The sequence below is a fragment of the Salvelinus alpinus genome, chromosome 5 (genome assembly GCF_045679555.1).
Source record: "Salvelinus alpinus chromosome 5, SLU_Salpinus.1, whole genome shotgun sequence".
Classification (NCBI taxonomy): domain Eukaryota; kingdom Metazoa; phylum Chordata; class Actinopteri; order Salmoniformes; family Salmonidae; genus Salvelinus; species Salvelinus alpinus.
The window spans coordinates 50,731,797-50,749,842 of record NC_092090.1 but is presented as its reverse complement, the minus strand read 5'-3'; the positions used below and the strand labels follow the sequence as shown (position 1 = coordinate 50,749,842).

Here is an 18,046-nt window from a genome sequence, read left to right as displayed (position 1 = left end):
CAAACAACGTTTATAATCATACCTTACGTACCCTAATACGTAAATAAATGATCAAATTTAAGACGGAGAATCGTTATTGTCTTTACCGGAGAAAAATAACAAAGAACGTGCTCTCTTCCACGCGCTTGGAAACACTACAGCCAAAATTGGAGCCACCTAGAAAAACTACAATTTCTGACTCATTTTTCCAAAACCCAGCATGAAACTCTTTCTAAAGACAGCTGACATCTAGTGGAAGCCGGAGGAACTGCAATCTGGGAGGATTTTGCCTTATAATAAAAGTGACAGCCATTGAAAACAGTGGTAGACTAAAAAAAACTGGGGGGGGAGAGGGGGGGTGGGTTGGTTGTCCTCTGGGTTTCGCCTGCCATATCAGTTCTGTTGTACTCACAGACATAATTTGAACAGTTTTAGAAACTTTAGAGTGTTTATCCAAATCCACCAAATATATGCATATCCTAGCTTCTGGGTCTGAGTAACAAGCAGTTTACCTTGGGCATGCTTTTCATCCGGACGTGAAAGTACTGCACCCTACCCAAGAGAGGTTATTAAGTCATACCACAGATTCTCAATTGGATTGAGCTCTGGGCTTTGACTAGGCCATTCCAATACATTTAAATGTTTCCTCTTAAACCACTTGAGTGTTGCTTTAGCAGTATGCTTAGGGTCATTGTCCTGCTGGAAGGTGAACCTCTGTCCCAGTCTCAAATCTCTGGAAGACTGAAACCGGTTTCCCTCAAGATTTTCCCTGTATTTAGCACCATCCATCATTCCTTCAATTCTCACCAGTTGCCCAGTCCCTGCTGATGAAAAATATCCCCACAGCATGATGTTGCCACAATCATGCTTTACTGTGGGGATGGTGTTCTCGGAGTGATGGGATGTGTTGGGTTTATGTCAGACGTCTTGTTTTCCTTAATGGCCAAAAAGCTCAATTTTAGTCTCATCTGACCAGAGTACCTTCTTCCATATGTTTGGCGAACACCAAATGTGTTTGCTTATTTTTTTCTTTAAGCAATGGCTTTTTTTCTGGCCACTCTTTCCGTAAAGCCCAGCTCTGTGGAGTGTACGGCTTAAAATGGTCCTATGGACAGATACTCCAATCTCCGCTGTTGAGCTTTGCAGCTCATTCAGGGTTATCTTTGGTCTCTTTGTAGCCTCTCTAATTAATGCCCTCCTTGCCTGGTCCGTGAGTTTTGGTGGGCAGCTCTCTCTTAGCAGGTTTGTTGTGGTGCCATATTGTTTACATTTTTTAATAAGGAATTTAGTGGTGCTCAGAGGCATGTTCAAAGTTTCAGATATTATTTTATAACTGAACCCTGATCTGTACTTCTCTACAATTTTGCCCCTGACCTGTTTGGAGAGCTCCTTGGTCTTCATGGTACCCCTTGCTTAGGGGTGTTGCAGACTCTGGGGCCTTTCAGAACAGGTGTGTATACATACTGAGATCATGTGACACTTAGATTGCCCACAGGTAGACTTTATTTAACTAATTATGTGACTTCTGAAGGTAATTGCACCAGATCTTATTTAGGGGCTTCATAGCAAAGGGGGTGAATACATATGTATGCACCACAAAAAGTTGCCTACACAACAAATGAGAGCTTGCATTTGTTATGGATTTCATCATTCTTCTATGTGCTTAACATATTTGTGCGTAAAAGTATTATTTGAGGGGTTTGATAAGTAGGAGTGAGAAAGTGTCCAAAGAAATGAGTACCACTGAAATAAAGGATAAATATATTTTTAATTGAAACACGTCCAACCAACACAAAGAAACATGCGCACACACACTCATCCTTGTACCTGATGCTATGTCTGTGAAGAGTGAGCGATGACTTGCGTGCATGCATGCTTCTGCAGAAAGTTGCAGGAAATTAGAATCACTGTTGCGTTCTTTTAATGTCTTATGTGAATTAAGTTTAAAACATTTAATTAACTTTCTACTAAGTTCAATACATTTCTTAATTATGTTTAATTATTGTTGTGCATGCATGTACGTGTGGTTGTGTAGGTAAGCCTTTACTCATTAGAGTGCAGGGCAATTGGATTTGATTTGCGGTCATTTGTATGGATGTAGAAAAATACAAAATGTCAGGGCTGAATCAGGCTATGAAATAGAGTAATTACGTTTACTTTCTCTGCATTATCCCTGAACACACACACACACACACACACACACACACACACACACACACACACACACACACACACACACACACAAACTGCTGAGAGGACAAACAGCTGACTTGTTATTCCTCAAAGAGACCTCTTTGTTTTGGAAAACAGCAAAATGAAGGGAGTGGAGATGAGGGAGGGAGGAGGGAGAATGTAGGGAGCAGAGAAGATGAAGAGAAGGAGGGAGGGGGTTGATGGAGGAGGGGTGATGATTCCTATTTGTCCGTGTTTTCGTTGGCTCATGCACACCCACACTCCACCGATACGCCCCCTCCCTCTCTCCCATGGGAGGGGGGTGATGGAGGAGAGAGGGAGGGGTCGTATCGGTGGAGTGTGGGTGTGCATGAGCCAACGAAAACACGGCCAAGGAGGAAAAGGAAACCTATCTCCATGGCAACAGTTTTATCTCATCTACTGCAAGATTCATTGCTGAAAATATATGCAGCGTTGGAACACGCTTCTTACGTACTACGCAACACGGAGTGCCTGGATACAGCCCTTGGCCACATACCACAAACCCCCAAGATGCCTAATTGCTATTATAAACTGGTTACCAACGCAATTACAGCAGTACAAAGAAATGTTTTGTCATACCCATGGTATACATTCTGATATACCACGGCTGTCAGCCAATCAGCATTCGGGACTCGAACCACCCAGCTCATAATAGAACTGGTATCTTCTATTTCAAAAACCTTCTAGCATTATGAAGATAAACCTTCCTTTTGTAGCTTGTGGTCATACACATACAGGATACGCTATACGGCCAAAAGTATGTGGACACCCCCGTCAAATTAGTGGATTCGGCTATTTCAGCCACACCCATTGCTGACAGGTGTATAAAATTGGGCACACAGCCATGCAATCTCCATAGACCAAACATTGGGGCTGTTTTTCATGGTTCGGGCTAGGCCCCTTACTTCCAGTGAAAGGAAATATTAACGCTACAGCATAAAATTACATTTTAGATAATTCTGTGCTTTCAACTTTGTGGAAACAGTTTGGGGAAGGCTCTTTCCTGTTTCAGAATGACAATGCCCCCGTGCACAAAGTGAGGTACATACAGAAATGGTTTGTCGAGATCAGTGTGGAACAACTTGACTGGCCTGCACAGAGCCCTGACCTCAACCCCATCAAACACCTTTGGGATGAATTGGAACGCCGACTGCAAGCCAGGCCTAATCGCCCAACATCAGTGCCCGACCAAGTCCCCGCAGCAAAGTTCCAACATCTAGTGAAAAGCATTCCCAGAATAGTGGAGGCTGTTATAGCAGCAAAGGGGGGACCAACTCCATATTAATGCCCATGATTTTGGAATGAGATGTTTGACGAGCAGGTGTCCACATACTTTTGTGCATAGAAATGTTATGTTCATGTCTCGTATGTCTGTGTCAAAAAACTGGTGATTGGCCAATGCAATGCCAAGCATCAGGATCCTCAGGCTGTGGTGGTGTTCCTACCCAACTACATTGCAGACGCATGCCAGATCTCACAACGGCTGGACGTCAGCTAACTCCATATGATATAGAAATCTGTTTTTGCATCAACCGTTAGCATCTAGTCGGGCAGGAACACCACCAACTACCAACTACTGCCTGCCCTGTCGCCAGTGGTGGAAAAAGTACTCAATTGTTATACTTGAGTTAAAGTAATGAAACCTTAATAGAAAATTACTCAAGCAAAAGTTAACCAGTAAAATACTACTTGAGTAAAAGTCTAAAAGTATTTGGTTTTAAATATACTTAAGTATCAAAATTAAAAGTATAAATCATATACCATTTTTTGCAAACCAGACAGCACAATTGTCTTGTTTTTTTGCTTACGGATAGCCAGGGATAGCCACACTCCAACACTCAGATATCATTTACAAACGAAGCATTTGTGTTTAGTGAGTCTGTCAGATCAGAGACAGTAGGGATGACCAGGGATGTTCTCTTGATAAGTGCGTGAATTTGACAATTTTCCTGTCCTGCTAAGCATTCAAAATGTAATGAGTACTTTTGGGTGTCAGGGAAAATGAATGGAGTAAAAAGTACATTATTTTCTTTAGGAATGTAGTGAAGTAAAAGTCAAAGTAATCAAAAATATAAATAGTAAAGTAAAAAACTACTTAAGTAGTACTTTAAAGTATTTTTACTTAAGTACTTCACACCACTGCCCGCTGCTAAGACTCCTGGTCTCCTAGCAACAAAGATTTTAACAAGGGGCAACATATAATTGATACCATAAAACAAGGGCATATGCCTGAGGGCATATTGATCACCACTGAAGAGAGAGGAGGATGGAGAGAGGGAAAGGTCTGACAGCTCCCCCGATTGAGGCAGAGTACGAATGTTTATGGAGTAGAACAGACATAGTAATTTACTGTAATTCAACATGACCCTATACAGGCCTCACGAGTGGCGCAGAGGTCAAAGGCACTGCATCGCAGCGCTATAGGCATTACTACTGACCCTGGTTCAATCCCAGGCTGTGTCATAGCCGGCCGTGACCAGGATGTCCTTGTCCCATCAGCTCTACCGACTCCTTGTGGTGGTTGCCAGCTGTACAGTGTTTCCTTTGACACATTGGTGCGGCTGGCTACCAGGTTAAGCGAGCAGTGCGCCTTGGCGGGGTCGTGTTTTGGAGGATGCATGGCTCTCGACCTTCACCTCTCCTGAGCCCGTACAGGAGTTGCAGCGATGGGACAAGACTGTAACTAGAAATTGGATATCACAAAAAAGGGGTAAAATGTACAAAAAAAAACATTTTAAAGCAGACATGTTCGATAAAGGACTATGTTCATTGAATGTCGTAATCACAGATTTTTTGGAAGATGGAGGTGGCTTTCAGAAGCACCATATATGTGTAAATAGTTTATATAGCTCTGAGATAGGAGTATATATTGTAGGTGCAGAATAGTTTCCACATCATAACATATTACACCTGCCCTGGGTGTCTCTTTCTGGTATCATTAGAGCTACAGTCTGGGATTTGAGAAGCTGTTCAGTGGTCATTTCAATTCTTAATATTTTCCCATTCATTATTGAAGAATATAACCTATTAATGCCTCATGAGGTTACCCTAATGACTGCCTTTATCATAACCCAGAATATAAGGCTTTATAACTTAATTGTTTACAAACAACAAGAATTAAATGAGCATATATTAAATGAACATATATCTTATGGTAGATACAGTCAGTAAACAAACTGCTGCTATGAATAGTCTCTCTGCCTTGATCTCTTCATTTGGCTCTTTCCCTCTCTCTCTTTCTCTCCCTGTTATAAGTGGCTCAGTGTTGGCAGTGACAGTGTGCAGGCTGATGTCAGATCAGCCTCTAATTGGCCAACTCAATCCCCCTTCCCCCCTATTTTCTCCTTCCTCCATCCCTTGCTCTCTCTCTACCTTCTCATCTTGTTCCATTTCCTCTGTCTCTCTCACTCTCTATCTCCCTTTGTGTGTCTCTGCTTGTAGCTCCCATTGCTTTTCTCTCTCTCTGGACTGACATGAGTATCTTCCAATCCCTGCAGGGCTGTGTGAGGCAGGGGACCAATAGTGGGGTGGGGAAGGAGGAGCTGGGTGCTGTCGGCCAGCTCCAGGCCGAGATGCTCCATTTGGATCTGATCGACGGGGCCGATGGTTACCGCGATGACAAGGAGTCATCTCAGCCATCTTCCACAGCACCCCTGCCAGTAACCGAGGACCCCCCTCTAGTAACCATGGATATATACCGGCCAAAGAGACCCACGACCCTTAATCTTTTCCCCATGGTGCCACGCACTCAGGTGAGTCCAAATGAACCCTCCGTTATCCCTTTATTACTCTTCCCATCCTTTCACCCACCTCCCTCCTTCTGCTGGCTGACCCCACTCGCTGTTCCCTTTTCTTTCTTCCTCGTTAACCTCTGTGACAGCTGAATGAATATTGATAGCTGGAAGGATGGAGGGATGGATGAATGAAATGATAGAGTAAAATGTACGAGAATGTGAGGATAAAGCTGATATTCTGTACTGTATCTAGTCTATATGTGTGTATAAAATCAGTGGGGGAAAAGCTGTGATGATATCACCCCCCTAGACACCATGTCTGTTTTTCTCTGGGTGTTATGCTGGTCGAAACAATGGCTGGGATTGTCAGGAGAGATGGAGTGTGTTCTTTTGGTACACATCTCCTTTTGTGTGTGACAACTGTGTATGTGTGTGACTGAGGCTTGTGACTGTATCAGTGGTGGTCGGTGCCATTTAAGATGAGGGAGGAATTAAATTTTTTTAATGAGCGTGGCCTTATTTCTATTACAGCATATTGGATGACTGTCATTCATATTCCATTCCCCCAGCTCAATGTAACATCGATAGGTTTAGGCTACTACATGATACAACATGTTTCCCTATGCCCATGTTGAGGTTGCTACAATCTAGCCCAGTGGTTCCCAACCTTTTTTGGGTACTGGAGTGATTCCTATATTATATTGGACAAATAATTATTTTAAAATCAATATTATTTGTCTATGCCTGTCATTTAACTGCAAATAAGGATAATGTATTACTATAATAACACATAAGGATAATGTACTCTTAACATGCAAGCAGTAAAATTAGATAAAAAAAACAGATAAAAATACATCTTATGGAACAGCGGGGACTGTGAAGCAACACAAACATAGGCACAGACACATAAATACAAACACACAATAACATACACACTATAAACACAGATTTTGTGTTGTGGATATGTGATAGTAGAGTAGGGGCCTGAGGGAACACACGTGATATGTTGTAAAATCTCGTGTGAATGTATTGTAATGTTTTAAAAAATGTATACAGCCTTAATTTTGCTTGACCCCAGGAAGAGTAATGGGAATCCATAATAAATACAAATTCAAACATCAGTTTAATCGTTTTTATAGGATTTGTTCACATCTTGAAGTGTCCAGAAAATTATACAAAAACAAAGATCAAATGTTACACACATTCTCCCAGTATATGTAACCCATATTTCTAGACTTGTGTATGGCACATGAGAACTCACCAATCAATGAGAAACTTGATCATGTCTCTCACTCATAAGCTCTGTCAGTATTTTGGGGCAGGGTGGCAACAGCAGTGATCAGGCTTTTCTCCAAGTCCAGTCTGTTCCTGTGCTTGGTCTTGATTAGGGTCATGGATGAAAATGTCACATCACATAAGTATGTACAGTGCATTCAGAAAGCATTCAGACCCCTTGACTTTTTCCATGTTGTTATGTGACAGACTTATTCTAAAATCGATAACATTTTTGCAAAAATAAATAAATAATGAAATATCACATTTACATAAGTATTCCGACCCTTTACTCAGTACTTTGTTGAAGCACCTATGGCAGCGACTACAGCGTTGAGTCTTCTTGTGTATGATGCTACAAGCTTGCACACCTGTATTTGGGGAGTTTCTCACATTCTTCTTTGCAGATCCTCTAAGCTTTGTCAGGTTGGATGAAGATCGTCGCTGCACAGATATTTTCAGGTCTCTCCAGAGATGTTTGATCGGGTTCAAGTCCGGCCTCTGGGTGGTCCAGAGCCCGGAATTGAAATCGATCCCTAAGCCACTCCTGCATTGTCTTGCCTGTGTGCTTAGGGTTGTTGTCCTGTTGGAAGATGAACATTCACCCCAGTCTGAGGACCTGATCGCTCTGGAGCAGGTTTTCATCAATGATCTCACTGTACTTTGCTCTGTTCATCTTTCCCTCGATCCTGGCTAGTCTCCCAGTCCCTACCGCTGAAAAACATCCCCACAGCATGATCCTGCCACCACCATGCTTCACCGTAGAACTGGTGCCAGGTCTCCTCCAGAAGTGACAAAAATGTATAAAAAGCTGTTTTTGCTTTTTCATTATGGGGTATTGTGTTTAGATTGATGAGAAATGTTTTATTTAATCCATTTTAAGAATAAGGCTGTAATGTATAAAATGTGGGAAAAGTAAAGTGGTCTGGAGTCACTTGATGCTGCTAAGCAAGATGGTTGTCTTAAAGGAGCCTTCCGATAAAATCCTCCGAAGTCCGATAGAATAGTACATTTAGTATAATTATCTTTGGGGAAAGTTAATTTAATTTGTTTTGTCAATGTTTTCAACAATGTCTGCGTTGAATTCAGCTTCAACACGTACACGTAGCGCAATTGCTGGCGCAGCGGTTAACAAGGCTAGCTCTGTTGCTAGCAATTCAGCAAGCATGACTTTGAAAGGGCAGAACATAGAACCCAGCTCGTTGTCAGCCTTGTAATCATCCCTACAGAAGGCCATGGAAGAAATGGGTAGAGTCAGCACCATTCTTGAATGGGATGTTTCTCAGGTCAAACAATCTTAGATGGATATGCAAGAAGGTGTATCGGTCATATTACAGAGGCTAGATGAGTCAGAAGGTCGGATATCAACGCTGGAGGACGACAACGATTGACTGATTTAAGAACGTTGAGAAGAACGCCAAACTGTATGAGGATCTCCACAGAAGCGTGCAAGACGCAGCTAACCGAGACAGGCCCCTCAATTTAAGACTTTTAGGGGTCAAGGAAGGTCTGGAGGAAGGCAAGCCGGGGGTGGATCTGGACCTGGACGAATCCGAGCTTCAACGAGTTCACCGTACCCTAGCACCAATACTACACGAGAATCAGCCACATAGACTGATCATCATCCGCTTTCTCATGGATCTGAAGAGAGAGAGAGTACTGGCCGCTGCGAAGGGAATGTATCGGGAGAAGGGAGTGGTGACCTGGAAGGGCTGCAAGCTGTCATTCTTTCCTGATATGACCAAGGAGCTGGTGGATAAAAGGAGGCTTTTTACCGCAACAAGGAAGAGGCTGCATGAAGAGGAAGAGGATGTACGTTTCACACTCGCCTACCCATTTGTTCTACGCTTTACTTGGAAGGGGGAAAGACAGAGCTTCGATGACTATCGCAAGGCGATGGAATTCCTCAAGAAAAACTCAATAAATAAGGGCATGGATGGCATAGCTATATTGGCCGGTGAGTTCTATATGGGACAGAGTCTGTGTGACACACTATCACAAAGACACTGTGAAATGACAATTTGGCTTTCCTAAAATGTCAGTTTTGTTTATTTTTCTTCTCTATTCTTTTTACTTATTGCCATTTGGTGTGGGAATACAAGTATTGTTAGGTGCTCTCCAAAGTACTAGCCATGAGGCTGGAGAAGGTTTTACCTCATATTATTCACACAGATCAGGTGGGATTTGTAAAAAGTAGAACCTCCACAGACAATCTTAGACAATTGCTTCACCTCATGTTGCTGAGTCCAAAAGAGGATACTCAGGTGGCATCCCTTTCCCTAGATGTGGAGAAGACATTCAATAGGGTAGAGTAGGGCTTTTTGACATTTACCATTGAGAAGTTTGGCTTTGGCCCTGGATTTATCAAGTGGGTTAAGGTATTGTACTCCAATCCAAGAGCAGCAGTCCTCACAGGCTATGCCTGTATCCAAATTCTGTCCTGTTGAAATTACTTCATTACAGATAAAATGAGTGCCATCAGGGATGAAATACCTGGGGATAAAATTGAGCAATGAACCACAGAATATCATGCAAATCAATATGATGCCACTACTACAAAAAATAAAGAATACTCTTGATAAATGGAGGCTGCTTAATCTTACATTATGGGGTAAAATAAATACTATTCAAATGGTTGTGGCCCAACAGTTTAATTATGTATCCATGATGCTCCCTGTGACCATTTATCCCTTACTATTTAAGCAGTACAATCAAATGATTAACTTCTCTAGGGTATGTGGGACGGTTGCGTCCCACCTTGTCAACAGCCAGTGAAACTGCAGGGTGCCAAATTCAAAACAGAAATCCCATAATTTAAATTCCTCAAACATACAAGTATTTTACACAATTTTAAAGATACACTTGTTGTAAATCCAGCCAAAGTGTCCGATTTCAAAAAGTTTTTACAACAAAAGCACACCAAACGATTATGTTAGGTATGAGCCAAGTCACAGAAAAAGACAGCCATTTTTCCAGCCAAAGAGAGGAGTAACAAAAAGCAGAAATAGAGATAAAATTAATCACTAACCTTTGATGATCTTCATCAGATGACACTCATAGGACTTCATGTTACACAATACATGTATGTTTTGTTCAGGAAAGTTCATATTTATATCCAAAAACCTGAGTTTAGGCGGGACCCTACTATCTCACTTGGCAAAAAGCCTGAGAAAATGCAGAGCGCCAAATTCAAATTAATTATTATGAAAATTACTATAAAAATCAAACATTCATTAAATCCCACATGAAAGATACCAAATTAAAGCTACACTGGTTGTGAATCCAGCCAACATGTCAGAATTCAAATAGGCTTTTCGGCGAAAGCATACGATGCTATTCTGAGGATAGCACCATTGTAAACAAAGAGAGATAAGCATATTTCAGCCCTGCAGGCGCGACACAAAACGCAGAAATAAAAATATAATTCATGCCTTACCTTTGACGAGCTTCTGTTGTTGGCACTCCAATATGTCCCATAAACATCACAAATGGTCCTTTTGTTCGATTAATTCCGTCGATATATATCCAAAATGTCCATTTATTTGGCGCATTTGATCCAGAAAAACACAGGTTCCAACTTGCTCAAACGTGACGACAAAATATCTCAAAGGTTACCTGTAAACGTTGCCAAAAAATTTCAAACTACTTTTGTAATACAACTTCAGGTATTTTTTAACGTTAATAATCGATCAAATTGAAGACGGGATGATCCGTGTTCAATACAGGATTAAAACCAACTGTAGCCAGCTTTCTGCTCACACGCTTCTATCTAACAGGACACTTAATGTGACTTTCATTCAAGATGGCCGTACTTCTTCATTACACAAAGGAATAACCTCAACCAATTTCTCAAGACTGTTGACATCCAGTGGAAGCGGTAGGAACTGCAAGCATGTCCCTTAGAAATCTGGTTTCCCAATGAAAAATCATTGAAAAGAGAGTGACCTCAAAAAAAAAAACATCTGAATGGTTTGTCCTCGGGGATTCACCTGCTAAATAAGTTCTGTTATACTCACAGACATGATTCAAACAGTTTTAGAAAATTCAGAGTGTTTTCTATCCAAATCTACTAATAATATGCATATTTTATCTTCTGGGGATGAGTAGCTGGCAGTTTAATTTGGGCATGCTTTTCATCCAAAATTCCAAATGCTGCCCCCTAACCTAGAGAAGTTAATAATTATATTGTGATGGGGGAAAAAAACAGAATAAATGTGAACAAGTTATATGCTCCAAGGGATAAAGGAGGACTAGCATTACCCAATGTAGAACTATAAAACATATCATTTGAAGTAGCCAAATTGGCCAGACACTGGGGCAATTATGATTCCCATTTGGGATGGTCTATCACAGCCCCGTTTAAGCCTATTGAGGCCTTATCACAATTCTACAACATTCCCGAGAGGTATGGGTTAAGATTCATAAGATGTTTGGAATTTCCCAGTATAAACAAAAATATTCTTCCATGTGGCACAACCCATCGGTTTGCATAGGAAAACATTAATTTATCTGGGAGCTATGGCTTAGACAAGGCCTGCATGTACTAGGGGATATATATGAGAAAGGATTGCTTATGTCCTATCAGTACCTGAAGGGCAAATGTTATTTGCCAGATAAGGGATATGTCTGGAAATACTTACAACTAAGGAGCAGCATGGGGTCTCTTATGAGAATTAACCTCCAGAGAGATGAAATGTTTTTAGAACAATATTTCATGTTACCAGGAATATCACACTCTGCTTCAGTGTTTCATAAAAGAGTCTCATATGCTCAATATGGAAACGGGGAGAATTTAAGGTTGATTTGACAGAGGGATCTTAATTGTAACATTGAGGAGGATGTATGGAATTTTGTTTCCGATGTAGGGTGGTGTACCAGGGATACAAGGGGTACATTTACACATTATACGATTGTTCATAGATACTACTGGACCCCAGTTAGATTACATGAAGTGGGTTTATTGCAAAATAGTTTATGCTGGAAATGCAAGGGTGGTGTAGGTACCTTTCTGCATGCTATATTGGAATGTCCCATGGTGCTCCCTTTTTTGAAGAAGGTTCTTAAAAAGCTTGAGGAATGGGTGGGACAGCCTATCCCAGAGGCCCCACACCTGTGCTTATTAGGGGATATATCTATTTAACCACCAGGTATTAGCAAAGAATAGTTTGGTCTTGCCTTAGTGGGTTTTCTTATTGCGGCTAGAATCATACTATGTAACCGTAAGAGCGCAGAAATCAACAGATTGGCTGAATGAGCATAATCTTGTCTGCAAATCAACTTGCAGACAAGAATATGCTCATTCATTTCCAAAATGCCTTTGAATCGCACAAACACAATCAACTGCGCTACCCCAATGACATCAGTGGCTTCATCCAATAGCAGAGAAAATGGACCAGACTTTTTAACATTTTCCACCACTTGATCTACGATATCAACGCCCATGTCATCGATCCTACAATACATCATGTTATTTGAAAATGGTACCATCTTCAGTGCGTCCACTGTTGTCTTATCAATGATTTGTCTTATCAATGATAGTTTCTGTTAGAATAACAACAGCAGGCACTCTAGTGCACGGAGCAAAGGATCACGTGAACTTGGTGCGAGCAGAGGATCAACCATTGAGCGAACAGAGGCCAGGTAGACAGAGCAATGCACACGCACCCAAAGTAAAGAACCAGGCCTATAAATATAAACTAACTACATTTCACACCAGTGACCTCAGTAAAATGTTTTCAAACCTATAAAAGACTGAAATAACTTGAACATATTTTGGGGAATAATATTTTTCAAAATATTATTTTTTTACGCCCTGGGGACTGCCCATGTACCCCTAGGGGTACGCCTACCCTCGGTTGGGAAGCCCTGACATAGCCTATGACTGAAAGTTTACAACATAGGTGCACAGATCGAGATACAGTTTTTCAATCAAGGTGACAGACAGTGACACACTCAACACCACCTTGCCTGCATCTAGCTGATCTAGGGAGTAATCGTTAGTCCAACAGTTGCAAACGAGAACTTCTATTTGAAAAATCCAGATATGTTTATCCCCATTTCGTTCAATTTGCTTCCGTTTAACCTCTAATTCCTCCCAAACCCGGATCCGGGAGCACCCCCCACAGTAAAAAAGCTGACTAGCATAGCCTAGCATAGCGTCACAAGTAAATACTAGCATCTAAATATCATTAAATCACAAGTCCAAGACATCAGATGAAAGATACACATCTTGTGAATCCAGCCATCATTTCTGATTTTTAAAATGTTTTACACGGAAGACACAATATGTAAATCTATTAGCTAACCACGTTAGCAAAAGACAAAAAAAAATTACTCCACCAGTTTTTTACTCCATCAGTAGCTATCACAAATTCGACCAAATAAAGATATAAATAGCCACTAACCAAGAAAAAACTTCATCAGATGACAGTCTGATAACATATTTATTGTATAGCATATGTTTTATATATGCATATGTAACTCCCTCACGACGCCAGGTCAGCGGAGTCAATCACCACCTTCCGGAGACACCTGAAACCCCACCTCTTTAACTTTTACTGCCTCAGAAACCCGGATCCGGGAGCACCCCCCACCCCCCACACACTGATTAGCATAGATAGCATAGCTTCAGAAGTAGATAGTAGCATCTAAATATCATTAAATCACAAGTCCAAGACACCAGATGAAAGATACAGATCTTGTGAATAAAGCCACCATTTCAGATTTTTAAAATGTTTTACAGGGAAGACAAAATATGTAAATCTATTAGCTAAACACGTTAGCAAAATACACCACTATTCTAACTCCATCAGTTTCTTACTCCTTCAGGTGCTATCACCAATTCGGCTCAACTAAGATATTGATAGCCAATAACCTATAAAAAAAACCATCAGATGACAGTCTGATAACATATTCATGGTATAGGATAGTTTTTGTTAGAAAAAAGTGCATATTTCAGGTAGAAATCACAGTTTACAATTGCACCGACCATCACAAATCCACTAGAATTACTAGATAGAGCAACGTGTATGACCAATTTACTCATCATAAAACATTTCATAAGAATAGACAAAGCATAGCAATGGAAAGACCCAGATCTTGTGATTCCAGACAATATTTCAGATTTTCTAAGCGTTTTACAGCGAAAACACAATAAATCGATAAGTTAGCATACTACATGTGAAAACGTTACCAGAGCATCGATTCCAGCCAAAGAGCGCTATAACGTAATCACCGCCAAAAGATATTAATTTTTTCACTAACCTTCTCAGAATTCTTCCGATGACACTCCTGTAACATCATTTTACAACATACATATACAGTTTGTTCGAAAAGGTGCATATTTAGCCATACAAAACCGTGGTTACACAATGAAAATACTAGGAAATCAAGCCTCAATATGTCTGACGTCATCTATCAGAGTGATCTAGTTTAATTAAAAGCTAATCATATACTTGACTAAAAAATACAGGGTTGACAGGAATCGAAAGACAAATTAGTTCTTAATGCAACCGCTGATTTACATTTTTAAAATTATCCTTACTTTTCAATACAGGGTTGGCCAAGTGAAGCTATACAAAACAAAATGGCGAAAAATGCGTTTAAAATATTTCGACAGAAACACGGTTTATCATATTAAATATTGCTTACTTTGAGCTGATCTTCCATCATATTCTTGGGCAATGTATCCTTTCTATGTTATAAACGTCTTTTGGTCGATAGATGTCCTCTGTCCTTCGAAATGTCCACTAACAACGACCGAGACCGCGAAACGTTCCCAAAGCTAGAAAGTGCACGACAAATAAATTCCTCAGAATCGCACTAAACGGATATAAATTGCTATAAAACGTTTCAAATTAACTACATTATGATGTTTTTAACAACTATAACGACTGAAAACATGACCGGAGAAATATAGCTGGTTAGAAAACGATTTGGAACGAGACAGGTCCGATGGCCTTCACGCTTGAGGCGCACGTTGAGAAAGAGGGGTCTCTGTACATTTTTGTCATTTATAATGGCTGTGAACGTCCCATCGAGTTCATTGAAAACGTGATGACGTACAGACACCCAGAGGAAGACGTAGGTAGTGTCGGTTTCTTCATAGCATTCACTGTGGCCTTATAAACAGACCCCAGATCAGAGGTAAAAATTTCTGAAATCTGAACCCTGTCATGAAAAGTGCTGTAAAAATTGTTCTGTACCACTCAGAGACAAAATTTCAACTCCTATAGAAACTATAGACTGTTTTCTATCCAATAATAACAATAATATGCATATTGTACGATCAAGAATTGAGTACGAGGCAGTTTAATTTGGAAATGTAAAAAAAAAAATAATGCTAACAGCTCCCCCTATTGACAAAAGGTTAAGGAATACCTAGGATAGGATAAAGTAATCCTTCTAACCCCCCCCCCCTTAAAAGAGTTAGATGCACTATTGTAAAGTGGTTGTTCCACTGGATATCATAAGGTGAATGCACCAATTTGTAAGTCGCTCTGGATAAGAGCGTCTGCTAAATGACTTAAATGTAATGTAAATGTATGTTTTGTTAGAAAAATGTGCATATTTCAGATATAAATCATAGTTTACCATTGCAGCCACTATCACAAAACTCACCAAAGCGACTAGAATAACTACAGAGAGCAACGTGTATTACCTAATTACTCATCATAAAACATTTCTTAAAAATACACAGCGTACAGCAATTGAAAGACACAGATCTTGTGAATCCAGACAATATTTCAGATTTTCTAAGTGTTTTACAGCGAAAAACACAATATAACGTTATATTAGCTTACCACAATAGCAAACATCACAACAGCATTGATTCAAGCAAAAACATAGCGATTAGTATAAGTCACCAAAAGATATACATTTTGTTCACTAACCTTCTCAGAATTCTTCAGATGACAGTCCTATAACATCATATTACACAATGCATATAGAGTTTGTTCGAAAATGTGCATATTTAGCGGCACAAATCGTGGTTATACAATGAGAATAGTGGCCAAAACTTAGAGCAATCTGGCCGGCGCCATCTTGGAGAAGCACCTATTCTAATCGAAAACTATTCATAAACTTGACTAAAAAATACAAGTTGGACAACAAATGAAGGATAAATTAGTTCTTAATGCAATCGCTGTGTTAGATTTTTTTAATTAACGTTACTAGACATACAGTGTGCGTTACAGCCAGACCAGTGCCTGCAAAAATGGCGACCAAACACTTTTACATTTTTCCACATAAATACGGAATAACATCATAAATAGCTCTTACTTTTGGACGAGCTTCCATCAGAATCTTGGGCAAGATGTCCTTTGTCCAAAAGAATCGTTGCACGGTCCTAAAACGTCCTCTTCACCTTTGGAATTAGCAGCTAACAATAGCTATGTCGCACAGACATGCCCAAACGTCAAAGCGCAATACTAAGGAAATACCGAAAATAGCAATATACTCACATAAACTGATATAACTCGGTTTAAAATAACTTCGTTATGATGTGTCTAACACCTATATCGAATTAAATTACAGACGGACATATTTAAGGCCTAAAACGAGAGCGTTTGAGCATGCCATCCTGATGTCCTCTTCTGCGTCTTGACGAGCGTCGAAAAGAGCGGACACTGCATGTTATGGCCTTTTATAAGCTCTGAGAGCTACGTAGACACTCCATTCCACTTCTCATTGGCTACTGACATCCAGGGGAAGGCGGGTGCAGTTCATGTCGACCCATAGGACACATACAGAGCTTTAAACTGATCTGAGAACAGAGCCTCGTTTTCAGACCTTCGCAGTTCCTGTCATGGATTTCGCTGCAGAAAGAGTTCTGGTTCACCCACAGACATAATTCAAACGGTTTTAGAAACTAGAGATTGTTTTCTATCCAATAGTAATAATAACATGCATATTATACGAGCAAGAATTGAGTACGAGGCAGTTTAATTTGAGAACGCTAAATGTCGAAGTTGAAACAGCACCCCCTGTAGTGTCGAAAAGTTTTTCAACTGAATTGGCGGAATAAATTCACCCCAGATCACACTCAAACACAGTTCACTTTCATAGCAGCCAGATACAAACAGCATGATCACTTTTCTCATTGTATAATTCCTTCTTGCGTCTACGCACTCTTCTCCTCTCACCTTTTCCCTTTGCTTGTGGACTTCAGTGCACAACACATCAGCTATCTGTGACCAGGCGAAAATACCTTTCCAAGCCAAACCTTCATATCATAACTGCTACCCACTAAATACAGCCTACAACATTGTCACCATATTAGCTAGCATCATAGTCAACATAGTTATGTAGAACTAATGCTTTAGTAAACCTGCTACAATGTAGAGTGTAGTTACACCGGTGTGTTCCAGTTCCCACCAATATCCAGCAACATCGCACAGCTATTGAAGAGGCGTGGGACAATATTCCACAGGCCACAATCAACAGCCTGATCAGCTCTAAGTGAAGGAGATGTGTTGCGCTGCATGATGCAAATTGTGGTCACACCAGATACTGACTGGTTTTCTGATCCACACCCCTACCCTTTTTTTCAGGTATCTGTGACCAACAGATGCTAATCTGTATTCCCATTCATGTGACATCCATAGATTAGGACCTCATGAATTTATTTCAATTTACTGATTTCCTTATATGAACTCAGTAAAATCTTTGAAATTGTTGCATGTTGCATTTATATTTTTGTTCAACGTAGATTCATTCTCTGATCATTTGATTGGGTGGACAACATGTCAGTTCATGCTGCAAGAGCTCTGATAGGTTGTAGGACTTTCTCCGGAAGTTGTCAGAATTACTGTTTAAGTCTATGGTAGGTGGTGAGAACCATGAGTTTC

The 18,046-nt window shown here is 40.4% G+C and overlaps 1 protein-coding gene across 3 annotated transcripts in view; it reads left to right on the top strand.

Annotated features, from left to right (window-relative positions):
• LOC139576299 (C-Jun-amino-terminal kinase-interacting protein 1-like) overlaps window positions 1–18,046 on the top strand; it is a 118,203-nt gene that overhangs the window by 56,904 nt on the left and 43,253 nt on the right. For all 3 annotated transcript variants that reach the window (XM_071402243.1, XM_071402246.1, XM_071402245.1), the window contains one exon: window positions 5,691–5,945. In XM_071402243.1, the coding sequence (XP_071258344.1) occupies window positions 5,691–5,945 (255 nt within the window). The remainder of the gene's footprint in view (window positions 1–5,690; window positions 5,946–18,046) is intronic.